A 22721-nucleotide genomic window follows, 5' to 3' on the forward strand; every position below is an offset into this window, starting at 1 on the left:
CATGCCCAAGAAGCCTGCCTTAAAGAACACATTTTAGTCAATGGGTGTCATTAACCTCTGACTAGCAACATACTAAAGTTCGCTTTTGTTTTTTTAATCAAATGGAATGTTTAAAAAAATAAAATAATATGGTGTCATTAACCTCTAACTGGCATCAGAAATGTAAATTATTAATCCAGTGGAATATATTTAAAAAAACAAGCAGTAAATTTAGCTTTTCTGATATGTAACATTCCTACATACGGAAGCATACTAATTAGAATAAAAGCAAACCATTTATTTCAGTAGTTTCATTGGAAAAAAACCAAAGTATATTTTAATATTAGCCATTTTAAGAAATTGAGCTCATAAAAAGCCAAACACTTCTAAGAAAAGGAAATTATCCGTCTAAATAAACACTCATTGAATGTAACTGCTGAAATAAATGTGTACATTTTTCTAATTGCTGCAACACACATCTTAATTTTGCCAATACGGCGACACTTTCATTTTGAAATCAAACAATCCCAAGCGGATTAACCAACGATGCCGCGGTAAATTTAAATGCCGTATAGAAAATGACACATTTTGATACTGTGACTGACCAACAGTAAAATAAAAAATTAAAACCGGCGGGCTGGATTTTGACGGATTCAAGAAAATTGGATTGTTTTCAGTTTTGTAACCAGCGCCTGGTTTCTTGTCAATAGTATTTACAGAGTAGCGTTCTGACCTCATTTGGCTGAGTGCATGATGGACACTGATGAGGTCATTGGGCGGGGATGAGCCTTCTGGGAGGCTTGCACGGTGTGTCAGTACGAGTCCTTCCTTGTGTGCATTTGGTGCTGAATCCTCTGCAGCATCTCCTGCATGCGCCGCAACTGTCGGGACAATCACAAAGCGACATCCAGATCATTAAATGCAGCTCAACAAACACACACAAACAAAAATTGATTTGATTTGCTGGAATCAATAGTTTTTATTTGGGATAAAAGGGGGGTCAAAGTCTAATGCTAATGCTGTATAGCAAGGGTGTCAGACTCGGGTTGATTCGCGGGCCGCTTTAACGTCAACTCGATTTCATGTGGGCCAGACCATTTTAGATATATTTAGATATTGTTTTAAAAATTGGATTCAAAAACTAAATCAAAAGCCCTAAATATTCCATTTTTATAGATCTAAAAAGTGTTTATTTGAGGGTTTTTTCTTAGTAAGGGAAAATCTCTTTTAATCATTATGTTCCATATTAAAGTGGAAAACAGAAAATATTGTTTATATATTTTTAGATTTTACAAACTGATTGAGCTAAAAACAAAGAAAAACATGGATGAAAAAATTGCAATTATTGATTTAAAAGGGGGAAAATCAGAAATATAATATACATCTATAATCTTCATTTTAATTCACGCTCACACTCATACCAAGGGGCAATTTAGAGTGTCCAATCAGCCTGCCATGCATGTTTTTAGAATGTGTGAGGAAACCGGAGTACCCGGAGAAAACCCCCGGGGAGAACATGCAAACTCCACACAGGTGGAACAATCTGGATTTGAACCCAGGACCCCAGAGCTGTGAGGGCGACGTGCTTCCATTAATACCTTAAGTAGAAAAACCAACTACATGAATGTTTTTGGTTGCAATCAAGTATCTGTTGCAATGACTCCAGAGAAAAAAATATGTCGTCTGATGACATTTTACTCTTTACGAGTTTCTGTACCACTTTTGATCACAAGTGTAACTAAAAAGGACAATAAATACTGAAATGGCAGGAATTTCTTACCTTGCGGATTTAAAAACTACTCATAGCGCTCCAACTGTAATTTTAAATCCAATGAACTCTCCATTTTTAAAATTCCCACTTGGGCTAATAACACTTGATGTACGCAATGTTCTTTGAAGTGGCAGGTAGCCACGCCAAAGCATTCATTCATTACCTGTGACAGCTGAGCAAAACAACAATTTGACATTGAATGCCATGCAGTAGCGAAAGGTGATGTGAGAATATGAACAATGGCAAAAAGTGCTGAGAAACAATAATGGAGTGACAAATGAGATTTCAGAACAAAGAGAAAACCAGAGCCAAAAGAGGAAATAAAAAAAGGAAAGGAAAATCATAACGTGACCAAAGCCGAAAAGAACATGACCTCTAGGAACGTGTGACCAAAAAAAATTGGAGAATTTCAATGACAAGAAGAGAAACAGTGAGCATGTGAGAAGAAAAATGAAAGAGAAATAATGACAACATCAATTAGTCACAAGAAGCTCGGGGGGCAAAAAAAACCAGCCACCGACAACACGACCTTTTTCGAAACTGTCGACTTTGAGCTAAAGAAGGTCGCCGCGAGGGGTCGCGTGGCGAGCGGGCACACGCGCGGAGGCCGCCTAAAGGGCTTCGTCCTCCAGATGCGAGCGGGCTTCGGCGCCAGACGTCATTTCCAAGTCCCTTTCGCACGAGCGTACCTCCTCGTCTTTTTCTCGGATCAGCCGTTCCGTCTGGTTGTCGGCCACGTCGCCCACGGCGGGGATGGGGAAGTCGGTGCCGCTCTCCCGGGTTAGCTTGCTGCGCAAACGCACCGTCTCGTTAGAAGGCGGCGCCGTCACCGTAAAACCGTGGGCGTCATACTTGCGGTTGCGCTCCTTGACGACCATGCGTGTCATGTTCTGGATGCAGTGGGCTCGGTAGTTCTCGTAGTGGGTCTCCCGGGTCACGTCTTTCAGGTCCTGCATGTGTGTTCGCACCAGCATGTTCCTCAGCTTGATAAAGTCGCAGTGCGCCGAGTTCTCCACTGCAAAGCGAACGGCGTGAAGGGTCGACGGGGACACGCTGAAGGCCGGGAACGAGGGCCTGGCCTACCTTCGACGATCCCCCAAGGGTAGAGACGACCTCGCACCCTCTTCCCTTTGGCCTCCACCACCGTGTTGCTGCCGATGACTGCGAACGGAATGCTTTCCTGATTGCGGGGAGAAGTAGCAGGTTTTCTCCGTTAGCGTTGAAGCGAGAGACGGGCGAAGAGTTTGTCATTAAGTCGTTGGGATTGACGGAGAAAGTGGTCACACGATCACGCTCACCTTCAGCTCGTGATCCTGCTGCTTGAAGTCGTCGTCTTCGTCCGAGTCGCAATCGGGGAACTGGTAAATCTTGATGCCGTATTGTTCGATCTCTTCTCGAATCTACAAAAAAAGTATTTAGTTAAGTGTGGGCTATCTGTCCCTAGACAGGAAGTAACCTTACCTTAATTTTCTTCTTCCTGACTTCACTTGGGGTGAGTGTGTCAGCTTTGGCCAAGACTGGAACAATGTTGACCTTCTCGTGAAGAGCCCTCATGAATTCAACATCCAGCGGTCGGAGGCTGCCAAAACACAAACCGTTGTTAAGAAGCTTTGCATGTACATTGTATCCATTTATTAAGATCTTTCCAATTCGAACAATCAAATATGACGATGAATTCTTTCATGCACGAATTAGAATTTTCCCTGCAATTTACAATGAATAACTCAAACTATTTTTTTCCGTGAAAAAAGCCTTACTATACATTGTCATTTTTCACAAATAAAAGCCTTACCCTAACTGTTGTTGCTTTTATAAGAAAGTGGTTCTTGAATGAATGAAAATTAACTAATTGTGGGGGTTTAAGAATATATTTGAGGGACTTGATGACCTTCTAAAACAGACTTAGTGACACCAATGACTAATACTATGCTTGATTAGAGTAGAAAACTGAATAAACCTGAAGGTAGACTGCATTTGTTATTTTAAAAAAGAAAAGAAAATTTAAGAAAATAAAGCCTTACTATACATGGTCTACTTTCTTGTACGAAAATTATCCTTACTTTACATGCTCTTTTTCCATGAAAAAAAGCCTTACCCTAAATGTTGTTGTTTTTTAAGAAAGTGTTTCTTGAATGAATGAAATTTAACTAATTATGGGGGCTGAAGAATACATTTGAACGACTTGAAGACCACCTAAAATACGCTTAGTGACATCAATGACTACTACTACTACTACTGCTACTACAGTTAATTAGAGAAGACTGAATAAACCTGAAGGCAGACTTCATGTGTTTTAAAAAAAATAAAGCCTTTCTATACATTGTCATTTTTTTCACAAATAAAAGCCTTAACCTAACTGTTGTTGTTGTTTTAAGAAAGTGACCAACCACCAATGACTACTACTCCTATGCTTGATTGGAGTAGAAGATGGAATTATTATTAGGTTTTTTTTAAAGAAAATATGCCTAGTCATGGTCTAATTTTTTGTACGAAAATTATCCTTTCTTTAAAAGCACTTTTTCCATGAAAAAATGCCTTACCATATATTGTCATTTTTTGAAGAAATGTTGATGTTTTGTAAAAAAAAAAAAACAATAATAACAATTAAAATAAATGATTAAAAACAGAGGCCACCCGATGGTGTAGTGGTTCTTGAATGAATGAAAATTAACTAATTATGGGGGCTAAAGAATATATTTGGGGCACTTGAAGACCTCCTAAAATAGGCTTAGTAACACCAATGATTACTACTTTTGATTACTACTACTACCACTACGCTTGATTAGAGTAGAAGACTGAATAAACCTGAAGGCAGATTGCACGAGTTATTTATCCACCAAAATGACGGCGTTTCTGAATCGTACCCATGGCCGAAAGGGGAGATGAAGTAGAGGCAGCAGTGCACGCGATTGTCCTGGATGTTCTTCCGGTTGAGGCCGCTTTCATCCCGAAAATATTGCTCGAACTGCTGGTCGATGTAGTCGGCCACCGGCTTCCAGCTACAGACGAAAAAACGGGTTTTGTGACATCCAAAAACAATGCGTTCTGGCGTGTGCGTGGTTACCATTCGGTGTTGTTGACTGCATCGCCAAAGCCCGGAGTGTCCACAATGGTCAGTTTGAGTTTCACCCCCTTTTCTTCTATATCGACGGTGTGCTTGGTGATTTCTACCGTTTGCATAATTCGTTCTAAAAAGGTTCAACAAATAAAGCCAAATTATTTTTGGGAGAGTCTCTATGCTTTTAGATCAACAAGTGTATTTTCCTCCCACTGTGTTAACTTTTATTGACATGTTAAGAAAAAGGGGGCCCTTGTTTGACCACGCCGTTTCAGTTTCTTAGTAGGCTGCTCGTTCACACTAGAATTTGCAAGAATTTGTCTATGCCTGTTGACCAGGTGTATAATATCATTGAAAACCAATTTCCCCACAATGAGGTTAACATGTATAAAACGTGTATAAAAGCGTCATTAGAGTGCAGTGATAAAACCAAGATACTATTAATTTGTTTGTTATGACACCAAATTGGAAAACATATAGATCATTTTTGACGGCGCAGTAATAATTGCTGTGTTGTTTACCTTCAGCATTGAGCAGCTTCCTGTCTTTGTAAAGATCTGTGAGAAAGAGACTGTTTACCAAGGTGGATTTTCCAAGGCCAGACTCCCCTGTAGTACACATGCCGTGAAAGGAAAGGACAAGCGAGGTCACGCGTTTGGATTTGAGGAGTTTAGGGTGAAATGGTGCTGCTGACGAGGTCAGATTGGACTCTACCTGCAACCATGAGAGTGAAGTCGAATCCTTTCTTCACCGATTTGCGGTGCACCTGGTTTGGGAGTGTTGCAAAGCCCACATATTCCTTGTCTTGGTCCTGAAAATCATTGGAAAAGATTTATTTTAGGATATGTTGCACACCGATAGTGGTGCAATACAGTGAATTATGAGAATAAAAGCTTAATTTTTAACATAGTCACACCAATAAAGCAGCCCAAGCAACTAAAGATGTCACTGATTCGATCAAGTCATTGGAAATGCAGGAAATCAGAATCGGTTTATAAAAAAATTGCGTTACTAAAATGTACATGTATTATTAAATATTTACTCATTGCGATTGAATGATCACTGCAATTCATAGATTGGACATCTACTGCTATCAATAGTGGTTAAATGTGATTACTTAATGGCAATCTCCCAAATTAAAATGGATATGGTGTATATAACCGTCAAAAAACATATACAAAGAAAATACTTTATTCAATCGAATAACCACTTCATTTTCTGTTCATCCTGATAAGGGTGGTGGGGGTGCTGGAGCATATCCCAAACAACTGTGGGCAGTAGGCAGCAGACACCCTGAATTGATTGCAAGTCCTTGGCAGGGCACAATGAGACAAACAAACCGTTTTCGAGAGTGAGTTTTTCTCTTTTCGAAACCACTGCTGTAGTAATAACCCTTTTAGATGGGCAATATTGTTGGCATAGCTTTGTCCAAATTGGGAAAAAATTACATTTGAATGTGACCCTTTACCCTCCTGAGGAATTGGATCTGGTGACATCCAAATCACGTGACTCGGACTCAAGGAAAATATGCGATCGCTTCATCCCTACTAGCAACACCAAACAACAGTCGTTTCCTGCTCCATCACAACATAAACCATTTCAATAATACATACATTGACTAACACACAAAAAAGTGCGTCTTGCCTTAACTCCGCCCCTGTATGTTACCTCATTATTGCTGTAAGGGTCAAACCGGGCCCATGGACTTTTGGGCCTGGAGGGACTGACTGGGGAAGACAAGTCAAACTCCACACGCAAAGGCAAAGCGGGCTCAGGAGTCGAGTCCGGGCAGGCCGTACCCGCCACAGGGGGGCGCAAAGATGACGGAGAGGGAGGGTGGTCGTGTCCCTCGGCTGCTCCGACCGCATCGCGAGCCTCCGGCTCGTCATGTTGGTGCTGCGGAGTTGAGCTGGGGTGGTCATGTTCTAAAGGACAGTCTTGCATTATGTTCTCCACCTCGGAGTCATCGGAATGGCTCGAATGCTAGATGTGTCGGGTTCAAACACATGCACGGAGCGGGTAGTCACACACAGGGTGAAGGAGGTGATAGATTGTTGAAGTGTTACATTTGGAAAGGTGAATTTGTTAAAAAAATGATTTTCTCGATTGCATGTTGGAAGTCATTGCAGCGGGCTCACAAACTCTAAGTTGGGTGCAATGCTCACGCTGGGCTGGAGTTACCAAAAGACTGACGGCCCGCTGGCATTCACTCAACACAGATGAATAATGGAGTGGCCGTGAGAGAGCCATCAGACCATTTCATCTCAGGCCCAACAGGCCCATGCCGTGACTCTCAACTCATTCCTTGCTTGAACATTTAGATATTATCACTATTAAAATACAGGCCAAGTGCAAAGGGATACAATTATATGCACCTGCACGTTTTGAAGAGAACCCGTGAGCGGTACTTGCTGGGGATCACAGTCCCCATCTGGATTCGGGGAAACGGGACAAGAGTCCCGCTCGTCTGATGAAGACGGAATTTCATGGTCAGCGTCCTCCATTGCTAGCGGTGCGACAGTGAACGCTGCAATCCTCGACCAGAAGGGAGTGTTTATGGAATGATTTGATACAGAGAAAGAGGGGTCAAGACCACAAGGTAAAACAGATAAGGCCAAAGAGGAAGGTGGAAAAAATAAAGTAGTCATTAAATAAAGAAAAAAAGGCACCGCTACAAAATGGCGTGTTGAAGAAAGGTTGTTGTACGCATTCAAATTTAGAGGAAACATTTACCAACAAACTGAAAATGTTATACTATTTCTAAATGTTGTAACCTCTATTTCTAAAGTCATTTGTCATGTTATTACATATCCTCACGCAGACATGCGCAACTGTGGGGCACAGTTGGACTCTTTGAGTGACCCGCTTTGCTGTGCTACAACCAAAGCTCACAGATCAATGTCCAACAGGCTTGCTTGTGTGACCTAAATAGAATTATGGTGACGGTCACTCTCAAACCCTTTCAAGCTCCAAACAAAGCAGGATTACGACTTACTAAATTCATTTGTAAAGGCAAACACTCCATTAAAGTTTCCCATTGTACTGGGTTTTCAACACATTAGCTGTCCTGGATGGCGATAGATCTCCCATCCATTTGAACTCAATGTTAGCTTCTCCTAACTTAAGGCAAAAAAATAAATAAATAAATGAACAATGAAAGGCACCACAAACCAATATTAAGCAATTATGCTCACCCTCTGTGCAGAGAACAAGGCTGTTTCTCATGCAAATTTGTCAACAGTGGTACTGAAGCTTCAAACCCTCTTCAGAAACTTGTCCTCAAGGGCTCTCCAGCAGGAAACAGGAAAGGGAGGCACGAGCGCCCCGTATTTATACGAAGGCCAAACGCTACGTCCTACTTTACCATCGAACCATTAGGCTCCCTCAGGATACTGATCAGAAAGATTGATGAGCCACATCGCTGGCCACACGGCACTTGCTAGATCTCCCTATGTCATTATATTTAGCTGTACTAGTCAAAAGAGTGCAATAAAGTCCAGGAAAGAAAGCTATTTCGATATTCATGTGTTAAAAAAAACAGCAAATGGTAATGCAGCGGAAATAAGAAACAATTCATTATTCATCAAGGGTAAATTAAACATTAAGAGGATGCTAATTGAACTCACTAATGAGATAGATGATTTACCTACATAGCTATTTTACGTTTTGAAGTGAATCGTGGAACGGAATTCCAAGGGTTTAAGACTAGTATATAAACGAGAAATCATCAACACTGAACAGAAGGTTCAGTGAGAATGTTGGATATTGCCCATTTTTAGAAGCTTTTTACAATCTGTTTTTATACAATTCATAAAATTGCGTATTTCATATGAACGATAAGCAAGTCTGTGCAATATTTCAACTCAATGTTAACACTACAGATGAGAAGTATACTTGTAGCAACTCAACACCAGATCCATTTGCGCAACAATGATCTTTGAAAACAACGTTCAGATACTGCACTTCTTTTATTTACTATTTTAAGTAGGCCTCCATACTACAGTTTTGTTTTTACTGTACATAGACCTATACAAGTAAATTTAAAATGAATGTCGTTTTCAAAGAGTATTATTGAGTGCAATGGATCTTGTTTCAAGTACTATTGACAGTATTGGTATTAATTTATAGTAGGCCCTTTTTGAAACTTTTTTGCAAGCATTCTTTTTCTTTTTAGCAACGCAAAATGTGTTAAGATTTATGAGATATTGTTTGAATTGATTCTTGAAATGCAGACTAGTTGCACCAAATGTGAGAACTGCTCATTTGGTTCAGGGAGTTGGACTTTGTGATTGAGCAATTGGGGAACACTGTAATAGCCTAACGTCCCAACAGAGAGAAGAGATGTGAAACATACTCTATAGGAATGCGACGATGGGACTCCCACATGAGCCCTGAGAAACAATGGAGGGACAAGAAGCCCAACTCAAAAATAAACAAGTTGCGGTGCTGACTATGCAGCCTTGTTACTGTTGGATGGTGGTAGTGGGCTTTTGCTGCAGCGGTGCTGAGAGACGATGATTTGTAACAGCTCCCAGGGGGGAGTCCAGATCAAATGCTCCCTCCGTGACATGGGAAACGCCAGCAAAAACTGCCAAAAGTCATTAGTATATTATATAACATGTTGTGATTAAATGTCCGTGATGAAAGCAGCTTTTAGCCTTGGAGGAAACGCAGTTGACCGAGCCATTTACACTCCTACAACAATAATTACGATACGACTATTAAATGATTATTGTTTCGGAAGTCATACAGTGGCGATTTGATGGACAGAGTTCAGCTGGCAATGACGGAGAAAGACATCCGAACCATTTGTACTAAGTAGGGGTGGCAGTGAGTGGTCACTGACAACCCTCCCATTCAAAATGGCCAATGAGTCAAGGACAAACGTCATCTTCCCTGGACCAATAGGAACAGAAATGAGAGTTAAGCGCTTTCTGAAACTTCATTGTGAGTAGACAAGCTGAATACTAGTGAATTATATGATTGTAAAGAGGCCATCTGCAGGTGGTTCAGTCAGTCATGTGCACACACTGTGAATGGCAGCCTTTATTTGAAAAGCACTAGCAAGCCTCAGTGAGAAGTTGGACATTGTAATCTCTCCAAATTGTCACACAGACACACACTGACAAATTAATTACATAAAAAAGTTATCTAAAAGGCAAACTGCTGTCTCCAAAAATCCACCCGCAGAAAGGTGACACACCTGGCAACCATAAAAGGAGGCAATTTAAGGTAAACATGGCAATGTCAGATGTAATTCTATTTTCTCAATGCAAAGCTAAAAGTGCCTCACAACAATCACAGTTTAACATCTCATCTGTGGAAAGTCCTTAAAGCAATATAAGATGAATGTTCAATTTCTAACATGTTATTCAATGGTGTCAAATTGCATTGCTATGATAGGCACAAAAACTTCACAACTCTTTACTGTTTGAAAACGCAGTAGCATTCTTTTAATGGTGAACACATCTGGCACAGACCACCCAGATGGCACTGCCAGGCCCACAGTAGGACTTTGTGTGTGCATTTTTTTTTTGTCAGACACAACACTTCCTTATTAATCACAGAAGAGCTCAGTCTCAGTAGTTGGATGTTAAGGCCAAGTTCAATGTCTTAAACAGACATTGTTTATAGTGGTCCTATGAATTCAGGTAGAAGAAAAGAGAATGTACTCTTGTAAGAATAGATTTAGAAAAGTGACTAGATGGAATGGACAGATAACACTTTGAGCAGAAGAGTTAAGGCGTACTCCGATAGTGTATCTTGTTAGTTTAAGAGCAAATGGACAATCACAGCACCAGAATTAAGGCTGAGAATTCATTTTTGACCCATGGGAGGAAGATCCAAAAGCAACTGGATCTCAATCTTCAGAGCTTTTTCAAGAGTGCCAAATGCACTATACTCTAATTGCTAACATACGGCGCAACGGCGACGGAATAGAGTCAGCAAAACAGTTGGTACAGTAAAGCACACTGGGCAAATTACATTTACATTTCAGGCAGATGCAAAAAAAAGTGACAAGAAAGGGAAGTGAATTAATTTATGTTTGGCCACTAATTGTCGACGACCAAAAAGGGCTGACGGTGCCCACACACACACTCCCAGGCACCAAAACGCGAGCACTTAAGGCCGAGATGGAAAAGACAGTGACATTCTGTGTCTGCGGCACCGAGGATCATATTGCAACGTGCTTACATTGTAAGACGATGTGGCCTAGTACCAAAGAGAGCCAGGGAGTTCCACTGAACCACAGAAAAAAAACTCTAGAAGAAAGCGCCAAATGGTCCAAACAGCACCTCCCTCATTCTCTAGTTTGTGGGATTCCTATTGATCGAAAGCACAGATTGTAGCGTTGTTACTCTTCCTAAAAGGACGATTACCGGAAAGGGAGGATAGTGCCACCTGCTGCTCATAAATGTTCTCTAGACCCGTGGTTCTCCAACATTTGACAAGCAAGTACGAGTGTACGTACCTCCTACTTGGCTCTCCTCGTGCCAACATCAGGGCCAACATTGAAATATGTTAGTGTTTTAGGCCAAGATGTTTTTGGGGAAAAGGCATTGGCTATTTTCATTTTTATAAGCCACCGTTTAGGTCAGCGGTGTCAAACTCGGGTTGGTTCGCGGGCCGCATTAACGTCAACACCATTTCATCTGGGCCAGACCATTTTAGATTTTTTTTTATAAATGGATCAAAAGAACTGGATTAAAAGCCCTGAATATTCAGTTTTTTATAGATCTAAAACAATGTTTATTTTAGCTTTTTAAAAATATATATTTTTAGATTTAAAAAAATGATTTTTGAACTAAAAACACAGAAAAATGGATTTAAAAAATTACAATTATTGATTTAAAAAGGGGGAAATCAGGAAATTTAATATACATCTGTACTCTTCATTTTAATTTGAACCTAAAACAGAGAGTCGGCACTCATGATTTACTTTCCCGGGCCACACAAAATGATGCGGCGGACCAGATTTGGGCCCAGGGCCGCCACTATGACACGTGGTGTAGGTAGTAAGACTGCGCTTAAATTTCAGGGAGGGGAAAAACTGTACTTTTGGAGATTGAGTTCAATGCAATAGTATTATACTTAACCTTTTTAGGGGCAGTGGACATCTATTCAAAAATGATCATTAGCTTAACTCATTTACAGCCAGCACAGATCAGAGTTGGGTAGTGGTAGTTAGTAAATTTGAGAAATCAAAAATCAAAAGCCTTTATAGTCATCATACACAGCTGCATATAACAAAATGGGTGGTGCTACTCCACAAAGTGCGTTTTCCCAGTAAAAACATCAATAAGTAATATAAAAATATAAATAACGATAAGACTGAGAAAACAAAACATCAAACTGGAGAGCAAAGAGCCACATGTGCGCACGTTTAATCCATTTATTAAAAAAATATCTAAATATTACATCTAAAATGGTCTGGCCCACGTGAAACCAAGTTGACGTTAAAGCGGGCTGCGAACCAACCCGAGTCTGACACCCCTGGTCTAAACACTAATTTTTACTCGAGTATGTAGACAACCTTTTATTGAATCACTTCTATAGATTGGATTTGCTGAGCTCCAAAGTAGAGTAAGCACTTTACTTGATGCGGCGTTGCACTGGAGTCAACTTCCAGCACCTTGCAGGAACACAAATATTGTTTTACAATAGCAACAAGCTGGGAGTCTTGAAGCTCCCGTACTAACACTTCCTACACTTCCTGCTCTATTCTATCAAGACCCTTTATCTGATATAGAGACATTCCAGCAAGAAAGGTGCTAAAGCGTTTTCGTCTATTGTCAAAACGGCGGTATGGTGCAACAATGGCTCATGTTGTGATGCCGAGGGGCCTTCCGCTGAAGAGCTAAAAGAAAGGCCCGATTGAGATTAAACGAAAAGGAAAACAAATGAGCAATGAAATTCCTTTTAGGCTTCAAGTGCATGCCGTGTTCTTTGAGTTCATGCGTTTGTGGGTCGTTACAGCCTTTGTGCCCACAGGCACCCGATTTGCAGAAGGCATATCGTGATCACCTGCCAACACACAATCTGTCTAAGGCTCATTTGGCAAAAACTATCCAGAAAACAGCAAGGCAACCATCTGAACTCATAAGTAGCGAACTGTAATCTTTGTTGTGCTATTCTGACTGCTTTCCACTGAGCTGCATCATTAGCAGAAGTATGCACAGAATGTCACTTCAATCTTTGTGCATATTTCAAGCGAACTCTGACCAAATTGGTACTTTACACAAATAACTTAAGACACCGTTTGAATTCAGGAAAAGCACTATAACTTTCCTTCATGAGAAAACCAAACATATATACCGTATTTTCACGACTATAAGGCGCACATAAGTCTTAAATTTTCTCCAAAATAGACAGGGCGCCTTATAATCCAGTGCGCTTTATATATGGACCAATACTAAAATTGTTATCACGATAAAATAAAATAAATCAGTCGATAGGGTACACCATCCTCTACAACTCTCACAACTACGGCAAGCAGCCCCCGACTCTACCATTTTCCCGTAGAAAAAGTAATGCGCAGTGACTGCTGGGATATGTAGTTCTTTTGTCAATACACCCAATCAGTTTTGCTTCCGTTGCCTATTTAAAAACGTGTTTTTAGCGTGTGGGTGTAGCGTGTATGTTTAAGCCGGTGAATGTTTTGCCATGCCTGGCTGCGTCTATAAAAACGGTGCGTCCTTTTTGTGTGTAAAATACAGAAATAGCACTCGTTATTGACACTGCGGAAAAAAATATGATGCGCCGTATAGTTGTGAAAATACGGTATATGGTTTAACTGACGCAAAACTACATGGCTGCAACAAACGGATGCGGTCCAAACAAGAACATGTATTTTACAGGGAGCGACATTACACAAACAGAGGCCGCTGCCATGTATCATTTCAAAAACATTGACTATTTGATTAGTTTATCGTCAAGGAAATGTAGTCAAGCACCCACTTCTAGTTTTCCAGTCTAAATACGAGCACCACACTTTGGAAATATATATCCAATAAGTATAATATTCAGGCTAGTAGAGCAAACGGTAAAAACAAAAGATGACGGCAGACAAAACAAAATGACCGCATGTGCTGGGTGGCAAATTTCACTTGCTCTGGAGAAAGGAAGTCAGTGCTCAGGTGAATGACCTCACTTCAGTCTTTCCAAATAGCAGTGGATTCAAGGCTGGTGTTAAAACAACACAAAACCACCTTGTGTGGTATCTTATCACAATGTGACTAAAGTAAAAGTGGGGGGAAAGACACAAATCTGCGTCTCAGATCTGCTGAAACAGTGTTTGCATTGTGTCTCGGGTAGATTCAATATGAGAAATTACATCAGTGTCTGGAATGAGGTTCTTGCCTTGCAGAAGGTGCCAAGTTGAGTGGAAACAAACATTAGGCAGCCTAATTATTCTCACGAGAATTACTTTTTCATACGTAGATTAAGATAGGGCAGTCGGCAGTCCGCTAGAGCAGCCTACGGTGGAGGATTACAGTTCATTACACATAGAATTGAGAAAAGTTTCCTTCAAGTTTGGTCCACCAAGTTGAAAACAAAGACTGGGAATGGAAAGGCAGCAGTTCAAGACCTTTGTGATGAAAGGAAATGAAGATTAGTCAGGTCGATAATGGCCATATAACTTTCTAAAGAGTTGCATCCACAATTACCAACTTTGTAGGTTAATGTTCCGAAACCCTTAAATTGTGATTGTAAATAATTTAGCAATGCCCCATTAAGAACTGAAGTGTTTTCCCACTTTCATTCAGTCACCTGTGACTGGCCGCATCCTACTCTTTCCATTGGACAGGAGAAAAGATTCGGTTAGATCAATGCGTGGCCTCATAGTGGTCAATTGTCAGTCTTGCGAACAGATCACTCACAATTAGACAACACAGTTACAACAGCTCCGTCAGTTTTGTCTTAACGTTACAAAGTTGCTAGCATAATAAGCAGAATTTCTTTTATTTCCTCCTCACAGCAGGGATCAAAATATGTCCACGTCTGGAAGTAAAAGTGTGCACAAGGACTGCACTGTGAACATCTTTATTTCACATGTTCATGCAAACTGGGGCTACTCTACCTCCAGAAAGTCTGCACTAAATGTGGTTAAACAATCAGTTCTCCGCAAACATCTGGACGTCTGAAATCCATATGTAGACTATCATTTACTTTATTTAAAAATAGCATCTGGATTTCAGGAGCTACCCTTTGTAGGCAATGCATTGCCTTTTTTCAGTCACCCAGAGATAATCGCAACCAAAATGGTGTCAAAATGGTTCCTTGCCATGTTCTCTGTTGGGGAAGACTAATAATTCATTCTTTTATTGGGTTACCAAAACCAGGTGAGGCAGAAAGCAGCAGCCGAAGTTGAGCCAAGAGACAGCAGGCCAAACATTCTACAGAGAAATGATTTTTTGACTTAACTATGACATTGAGCGACCTCTTGGTAAACTGTACGCTATACTTTAAAGCTTTATTGCTGATACTTTGGCAGCAACGATTGCACTGTGGCTGGTACTGTCAAGTGCAAATTAAAGAGGAACAAGACTAACAATTGGATGAGAGAATGTCATTCCTCTTTGCCATTGCATACACACACGAAGACAAACAGACACACTGTCCTCTCCGAGCCTATCCCCTAAAGGAGAAAAATGATTGGCGCGCCTATGACGAACACGCGTAAACCCCACATTCCAATATTAAATGTAACGCTCTGGTTAAAAAGTTAAATGGGGCTGTAACAGTCACAAAATAAACCAAATGTATACGTAACTCAAACAACCATGAATAAACGCACTTTAGCACTTTCAGAACTTTCAGAACTTTCACTGGATTTTTCAATTACTGTACAATGACCATCAACTAAAAGTACCACAAAAAGCCTGCAGCTTTCAGTCAAAAGCAAACAGTTGAATGAACTATAATGCTTATGTATACGTATGTGTGTGTATATATTAAAAGCCTCCCAATTCATTGACAAAAGCAGACTTTAAAACGTGACACAACACTGTCAATTTGACTCCAATGCTGCATAAATTATCCATAGTGGAAAAGGTGGTACACTAATCTGACAGAGGCTATATTGGGTTCATGCATGCCACATGTGACCGAGGACTGATTGCATAGCTTTAGGTGTGATCATTTGTGTGTTAAGATCAGACTTCAGCTCCAGATGTGTGGCTTCCTTGTTACTGGTGTAAAGAAAGTCAAAGATAATTAGAATACCCCGCTAGATGATCCACACACAACCTGTTGCCTGGAAAGAAATGACAGTTGTGTTTGTAAATCTTTGAGACGCAATTTCACAGCCATTTGAACTGAGACTACAATTAGACATCCAAGTATCGGAGAAAAGGAAACAAAAATATCCAGCCAGTATTCATAAATTTAACATGAGACTTAAAAACGGGGACAAAAACAAAGTTCTCGGTTCAAGCAAACGCGTCAACTGTCACATTAACCCAAGTGAGGAGAGTAATTATTGAGTGGCAATGTGTATTGTGCAATTACATAGGCAAGAGCTAAAATAATCTGGTGACTGCCACTACTCAAAAATCCACTAGACAATCATACATAGTGTATAAGAAAATAAAAAAATGCATTTTAGGTCCATCATCATCATTCATTTCATGTAAGTAAATTGTACTATTGGGTGTTAATACGAGTACAGGAGCATTTTGTGAGACATGGGGAAAGGCTTTTCTTGGCGAATGTATCTGTGAAAAAGGCATCACTTCACTGAGCTACTTTCCATCTTGTTCTAAAGTTCCACCATTTGGGAGCAGGAATCTGATTGCTGACCTTAGTCTGAATTCTCAGGCTAAATCTAATAATAGCCTACACGCTAGTAAGCGGAAGACTTCCAATTCAGGACCTTGTTCATCTGTCCAAGTTTGCCTCAAGATGGAGAAAGTTCTTGAGACGTATATGAATCTGAAGACACTTCCATACCTACTAGATTACTACCATAGCTCAACAAAGAAACAAAGTAGCACAATCGGCACATTTAAGTGCATGGCAGTATATTTGTAGATCTCCTGAGAATGCAATGATATGCTTTCAAAATGATACAACTCGCGTTTTCATGCTATTCTGTCATTGTGATGTTTCAGCGAGGGGGGCGCCCCCGATGGCACAAGTCCCAGCGAGACTGGGCAGCAAAACAAGAGTGACGATAAAGCGAGAGAAGGACTCTGCAACACTGAGACCTCTCATTCAGAGGAATGACACAAGGCCTTTGTCTCCACAGGCAGTGAAACAAAAAAAAACTTGAGAAAGTTGTGATAAGCACTGACTGTAAAAGTTGTTAGCAATACCCCAAAACCACAAAAATGTATGATGGCCCTAGTACAATAAATTAACATAATTTTAAGTCAACATTTTAGCACAACTAGATCATTATTTTGCCTTCATCCTAGTCATAAAACCCTGCACAGACTGTCCAACAACTGATCTGAATAAGAACTGTCACCATAGATTAGACCATCAAATGTTTCCTATGGCAACCAGTTCATGTGTTAAAACTACCGGATGTTTTTCCAACTCTCTCTACTTCTGATTGAGACTCCAAGCAGACTGGGAGAGGTTTTTAAACAGTAAAAATAAGGAAGTCATTAGCTGCTTATTGCACTTAAATATAAGAGGTAGCTCCATATAGCACTCAGTAATGGGTAGCCATGCTCTACGCACTTATTTGGTGGTTTCCAAAGCATACCAACCAAACACACGGATGCAAAAATGAAGCCAACACTTGTCATTAAAACTACCACACAGAGAGTAACACCTAATGAGTATCTGCTTTTCTGTAAGACAGATCTTTAAATACAGCAATTTTGCTTGGGTTGTATCCTTGCTACATTGGACTGAAAACAGACATTTTTAAAAGTATTCATTCATTTGAAATTGACCCCTCAAAAAAGTCGAGCTGCTAAAATGTGATTGTTTTGTTAAAAAAATTGAATTTTGATTGTTGGATATACTACCACGAAGTCAAAGAAACAATAGAGTTGGAAATACATTGCCAAAAAAGTGTGTTAAATCACTTCAATTGTAAAAGAGCACCTCAATTGTTGTAATCCAACACATTTGCTATGTAAGCACATTTTTCTGGTAAACATATTTTTCAAAAATCCATTACTCATGTCTATATTTAGGGCTTTAAGGGTGGAGACAAGAGAAAGAGACAAAATCCTGGTGTGGTTTTCCCTTTCAGAAAAAAAGATGAGGTCAAAGCAGGCCACAGGTATGAGACCGTGCTCGTGTGTACATACATTAAAAGAAAGAAACCCTGAAGCCCAAGGGAGTGATCCCTTTAAGTGGAATAGTGAGTTTCACGTAGACTTTGGCGCTGCATCAGAAGATACCGGTCAAAACCAGGAGAAGAAAAACAAGTTCATCAAAAAAAGGAGAAAAGGTAGGGCTCAAAGACGGTTCAAGTGAGGCAGGCGCCGCGTCTACTTTGATCCTTCAATGAGACCCATATGTTGTGGCTTGGAATTTCTTAAACACACACACAAGTACGTTCTGAGGCTTTCTTCTGGTTCACATGGTCAAACCCATTTCAAACAATTTCCTACCTGCATTTTAAACCTGCTCAGCTTCCTGAATTCCAAACTACTCATGCATTATACCCATAGTCACTGCTTCGTTTTGTACAATACCACATTGGCACAAGCTAAGATGATCTCAATTAGTGCTTAAAATCCGACACCGACGGTCGTGCTCCTTTTGCCCATATTGCGAGCTGGTGATGCTGAGGGTGTCGAGGAGTACAACGGCAATGCTTCGCTAATTGCGGCAATACGATGACATCCGTTCCTTTTTTCCTTTCAGATTATGTATGAAGACATGAGGTCAATTAGAGCCCTGTCTTATCAACTGGAAGAGACGTGCAAGAGATGATTTGTGGGCTGGGGACATAAACAACTTCCACTACATCTCCACCATCTCTTCCTGCTCTTCCACTCGGCTTGCCTGGAATTTCCTTTGACTGTCCTGCAGGCATCATGGAAGCATCTGGAGATATTTTCTTAAGGGAACGAAAGGAGCTGCAGCTGATGATGTAAAAAAATACCTTGATATTTTATATGACTACAGGTGTGTGTGTGGGGGAACAAAACTGTTGACATTTTTCACCACTAAGCCAATACTGTTGTATTATAACATAAGCAGGTTTCATCTTATTATTATTAGTAGTATGTTAAAATAACATTTGGAAGGTTTTTTTTGTTTGTTTTATGATTTTATTGCAGTAAAATTTACCTATGAAAACAGCAAAACGGATGAATAACTATCAGATGTACTCAACTACTGAACATGTCTGTCCATATCTCAACCTGTGCACAAAGGTCTGGACTGAAATAATTAGAACTAAGAGTAGTTCCTGTGTGTTTACAGATCACAATTGGAATTCCCCATATATCTATATAAACTATAAATAGTTCAACATTGCCTACATGGCCATGGGTGTGAAGAAAAAACACTAGGAGGTGAAAATTTCAATGTGTGAAATCATTTCCACCACTATGTTGGCAAATGTAAAAAACAGATAGGTTCTTTCAAATTGCCTGCGTAGAGAGATGTGCATTCGTTGTTCAAACTGGCTGGATACCGAAACTAAAAACATGGTGTATATTGGTTTTCTTTACTAAGAATTGTCCTCAAAAGACAAGACCATTTGCTTCCCTGATGCAAGAGGAGCATCAGTGCTTTTGCTAAGAGAGCAGCAGGAACCAGTTGGGTGCCTTGGGAACTAGGCTGGGCTTATTTATAGTGAGAGGGGTGGCTTGGCAAGAGCTAGATCTGCTCTATGAAACTTTGGAGGAATTTCCAACGTTACCCTCTGACCAAAAATGTCTTCTACGTGCTGAAGCTGAAATAGCTCAAGCTCAAAAAATGCCATCTGGATTGATGAGGACAATTAGCAATGGGTTATGATGGACAGGTCCAGCGGGCAATGGATGAACGTGATAAATAAAGCAAGGATATTGCAACTTATCCCACAGAAAAGCTCAACTCTTTCAATACTTACCCTTAAAAAAAAGTGACACAAGCGCATGTCATAGCTGTAAACATTCATCTTTCACCATGTCTTTGTTACTGTGGCCACGTGCTCATTCAAGTGTAGAGTGGCTGCTCCCTAACCCGATTGTTTGTCCTTTCATCAAACTGTAAAAGGCCACAGGGCTGCTTGTCACAGGCAATCCCGGAGGCCCAAAAACTCCACGGCTAACACTGTCTGCTATGCCAACAACGGCAATGCAGTTGAGTCTGTACTTTTCAACAAATATGCAAATTGTCATTTAAACATTGTTAACACAAGTAGGCTGAGAAACTGAAGCAGGTTTAACCATAACTGCTGTTCTCCTTATTATCAGCTTAGGCTGTGGGCATTAGTTCAGCAATACTACAATGTCATTGACGTTACTAGGGCGTGGTGTTGCATGTCTGTACATTCTGCTATACCAGTTTTTAAAATGGCTGCTGCTTAGCTATTTAAAAAAACAAACAAAAAACAAAGACGGCATTTCAAAGTGAATTAACTTAATTGGATAATAAAGTTCAAATATAGTCTGGCGTGGATGATTCCAACTTCAAAACCGGTAAATGGTGAAAACAATGATTTACACTATGTTGAGTAAAGTTACAGTACATGCACAATCAATGAATATTTCTGGCATTGCCTTAGAAATGGCCACCATAACAGTTACATGCAATACTCATAAGGAAGGCCTTTTTCCCCTCAGCATGATTTTGCCACGGTGCACAAAACAAGGTACATAAAGGCGCATCTGGATGAGTTTGACATCCTAACACCCAACCCATCAAACATATTTTCAATCACACCAAGTTTGTGCGTTGAAGTGTTTGCTTTGAGGCTTTTGAGGAATTCACAACCATCACCACCACACCCGGAATCCTGGTTTTCAGCCACGGGGTGTTGGCACTGTAAATGGCACATCAGCTTAGTCAGGATGGATTGAGCAATTACTTACAGAGGATAATGATGCCATGTTTGACTGTACATTGTGGTCGGGTGAGAATTCCACGCTTTGTACATCAGGAGCAAAACGTTTTTAACCGTCATTAGAATCGGCCCAGAGTTGCACTTACACAACTTCATGTTTCCATTTTTCTTTTAATAAATAAAAATGACAAACCGTAGTGACTGTAGATCAACTTTGGTACTAATATTTTCTTTTCTTTTTCCCGGGTCCAGTTGATAGAATCATTAAGAGAATAATTCATTTGAACTTTTGATAGTGACTCCATGAAATGATTATCACTTCAAACAAAACACTGAATAAGTTCACCACAAGAAATTGGTACCAAGAAAAAAATAAAAGGAAAAAAAAACACCATAGAAGTCAGGCTTTGGAATTTAGTCACAAATGTTTGTTACGTAGTTGAGGAGAAAGTACGTTTGTCAACCCGTATAGATCCACTCCTCTTCACCCACCTGTGAAACTCTTACAGCTAACAAAAACAAACGCACACCCCCCCTACTGCCCATTCAGGACCCAAACACAGCTGTCAATGCATGGCTGGACAGTAATCTGCTGATGCTATCATCAGAATAACGACCACTGAAGTCCAATTCTACCTCAATACTGGTGTAGAAACACGCAAGTCAGCGGCAAACAAACTACACAGACGCGCCCATAAACAGAATGTCACCTTGTCTAATGAGAAACAAGAAAATCTGGGCTTTAACAACCAACACAACTTGCTGGAGTCGATGGAACACCCCGTAACACATATACAATTTGATTGCAGAACCTTTAAAGACATTGTATCCACATTTATCGTGGTCATTCACTGTTAAACTCAATTTGCTTCAACATTATCCCAAGTTCTTGGACTCAAAATTGAAATACAACGGTGGCTTCTTACCTCCTCATCTGGTCAGGCGTTGGCGAACAAAAAAACATCGAGTGGGTTTGTGGAGCCACATCCAAAGCATTCAGGAACATGAAAGAGAAGGAAAAATGCCAACAAGATGAACACAACAGAATGAATGACATCGCTATCAAAAGAACAACAATTAAGTGTGTTAAGCCATTTTTTTAGATTTCGCCCTTAATCACAACAAGCATTTCATAGGTCTTCACATGTGCACAGTTGATAAAAATACCATCTGAATTGAACTTCCACAAAAAATCATTTAGTTTAGTCCAATTCTGTTTTTTTTTTGCATTTTTATTGGTGTGGCCTCAAGTGCTATCAAAGACTGACAGATATTTCAGTCTTCATCATTGACATTTAAGTATTTTGCACTTTACGCTTATCAAAAATTATAACTCCCGCTGTTCTTTACTCGGACGATTATTTTTCTGACAACATTTCAAGCAAATAGTAGTTGGTTAAACTATGAAGATGTACAGTCTCAGATCTACAGACTGATCTTATTCTGGACACTAGGGAACTTTGTGAACATTTACAAAAGGCTGTTTTGATCACCACGGTCTGAAAGGAACTTATTTGAATGTTATTAGTGTGGTTGTAATTTGGAGAGGTGAGAAAACTCTAGCATTTTCATGCAATTCATCCTTTTTTACATAAAGGAAGAACATTAAGTGCATACTGTGCTAGTGTTCAACATGGTTTTTGACTAGTCGGTGGAAAAAAAAGCGGGCTATATGGAAATATCACACAAATGCCACTTTCCATTCGCTGACGGGCATGTTTTGTTAAATCCAGAAACGTGGGCAATATGTTTCTATAACAATCGGTTTTAACCAATCCGTGTATAAAGTGAAGATGGGAATAAATATAACATTTAAACACTTAGAATGTAAACATTACCAACAAGAAGCGATCTGATTAGCACCACACAGCACATGTGGTCCACATGACATTCCAGAGCTGTTCCACAGTGGCAATTTGCTTGGCTTGTTCAATTCTCCAGCGGTC

The 22721-nt window shown here is 40.1% G+C and overlaps 1 protein-coding gene across 3 annotated transcripts; it reads right to left on the reverse strand.

Moving 5' to 3' along the window:
- Positions 1–639: 639 nt before the first annotated feature.
- On the reverse strand, positions 640–21834 carry septin4b (septin 4b). 3 transcript variants are annotated; one of them, XM_077610697.1, is made up of 12 exons: positions 7184–7312; positions 6477–6791; positions 5523–5619; positions 5330–5416; positions 4815–4938; positions 4615–4749; positions 3212–3329; positions 3049–3150; positions 2834–2930; positions 2603–2765; positions 2440–2539; positions 640–860 (listed from the first exon to the last, which is right to left on the reverse strand). In XM_077610697.1, the coding sequence occupies exons 1-12, from the start codon at positions 7310–7312 to the stop codon at positions 792–794; spliced, it is 1536 nt and encodes a 511-aa protein (XP_077466823.1). In that variant the 3' UTR covers positions 640–791. The 3 variants fall into 3 exon arrangements, with proteins under 3 accessions (XP_077466823.1, XP_077466822.1, XP_077466824.1); XM_077610696.1 differs by having other exon boundaries at positions 2440–2765; XM_077610698.1 differs by lacking the exons at positions 6477–6791; positions 7184–7312 and adding an exon at positions 21702–21834 and having other exon boundaries at positions 2440–2765.
- Between the last annotated feature and the right edge of the window lie 887 nt (positions 21835–22721).

Source organism: Stigmatopora argus, chromosome 10 (genome assembly GCF_051989625.1).
Source record: "Stigmatopora argus isolate UIUO_Sarg chromosome 10, RoL_Sarg_1.0, whole genome shotgun sequence".
In the NCBI taxonomy this organism is placed as follows: Eukaryota; Metazoa; Chordata; class Actinopteri; order Syngnathiformes; family Syngnathidae; genus Stigmatopora; species Stigmatopora argus.

What these genes read in the sequence shown, in the direction of transcription:
- septin4b (XM_077610696.1), bottom strand. Translation starts at nt 7,312, where the DNA reads ATGGAGGACGCTGACCATGAAATTCCGTCTTCATCAGACGAGCGGGAC. An exon ending in ACCCTTACAGCAATAATGAG is followed by an intron (nt 5,620 to 6,476) that starts GTAACATACAGG and finishes AATGATTTTCAG; the next exon opens with GACCAAGACAAGGAATATGT. An exon ending in GAAGCTGCTCAATGCTGAAG is followed by an intron (nt 4,939 to 5,329) that starts GTAAACAACACA and finishes GAACCTTTTTAG; the next exon opens with AACGAATTATGCAAACGGTA.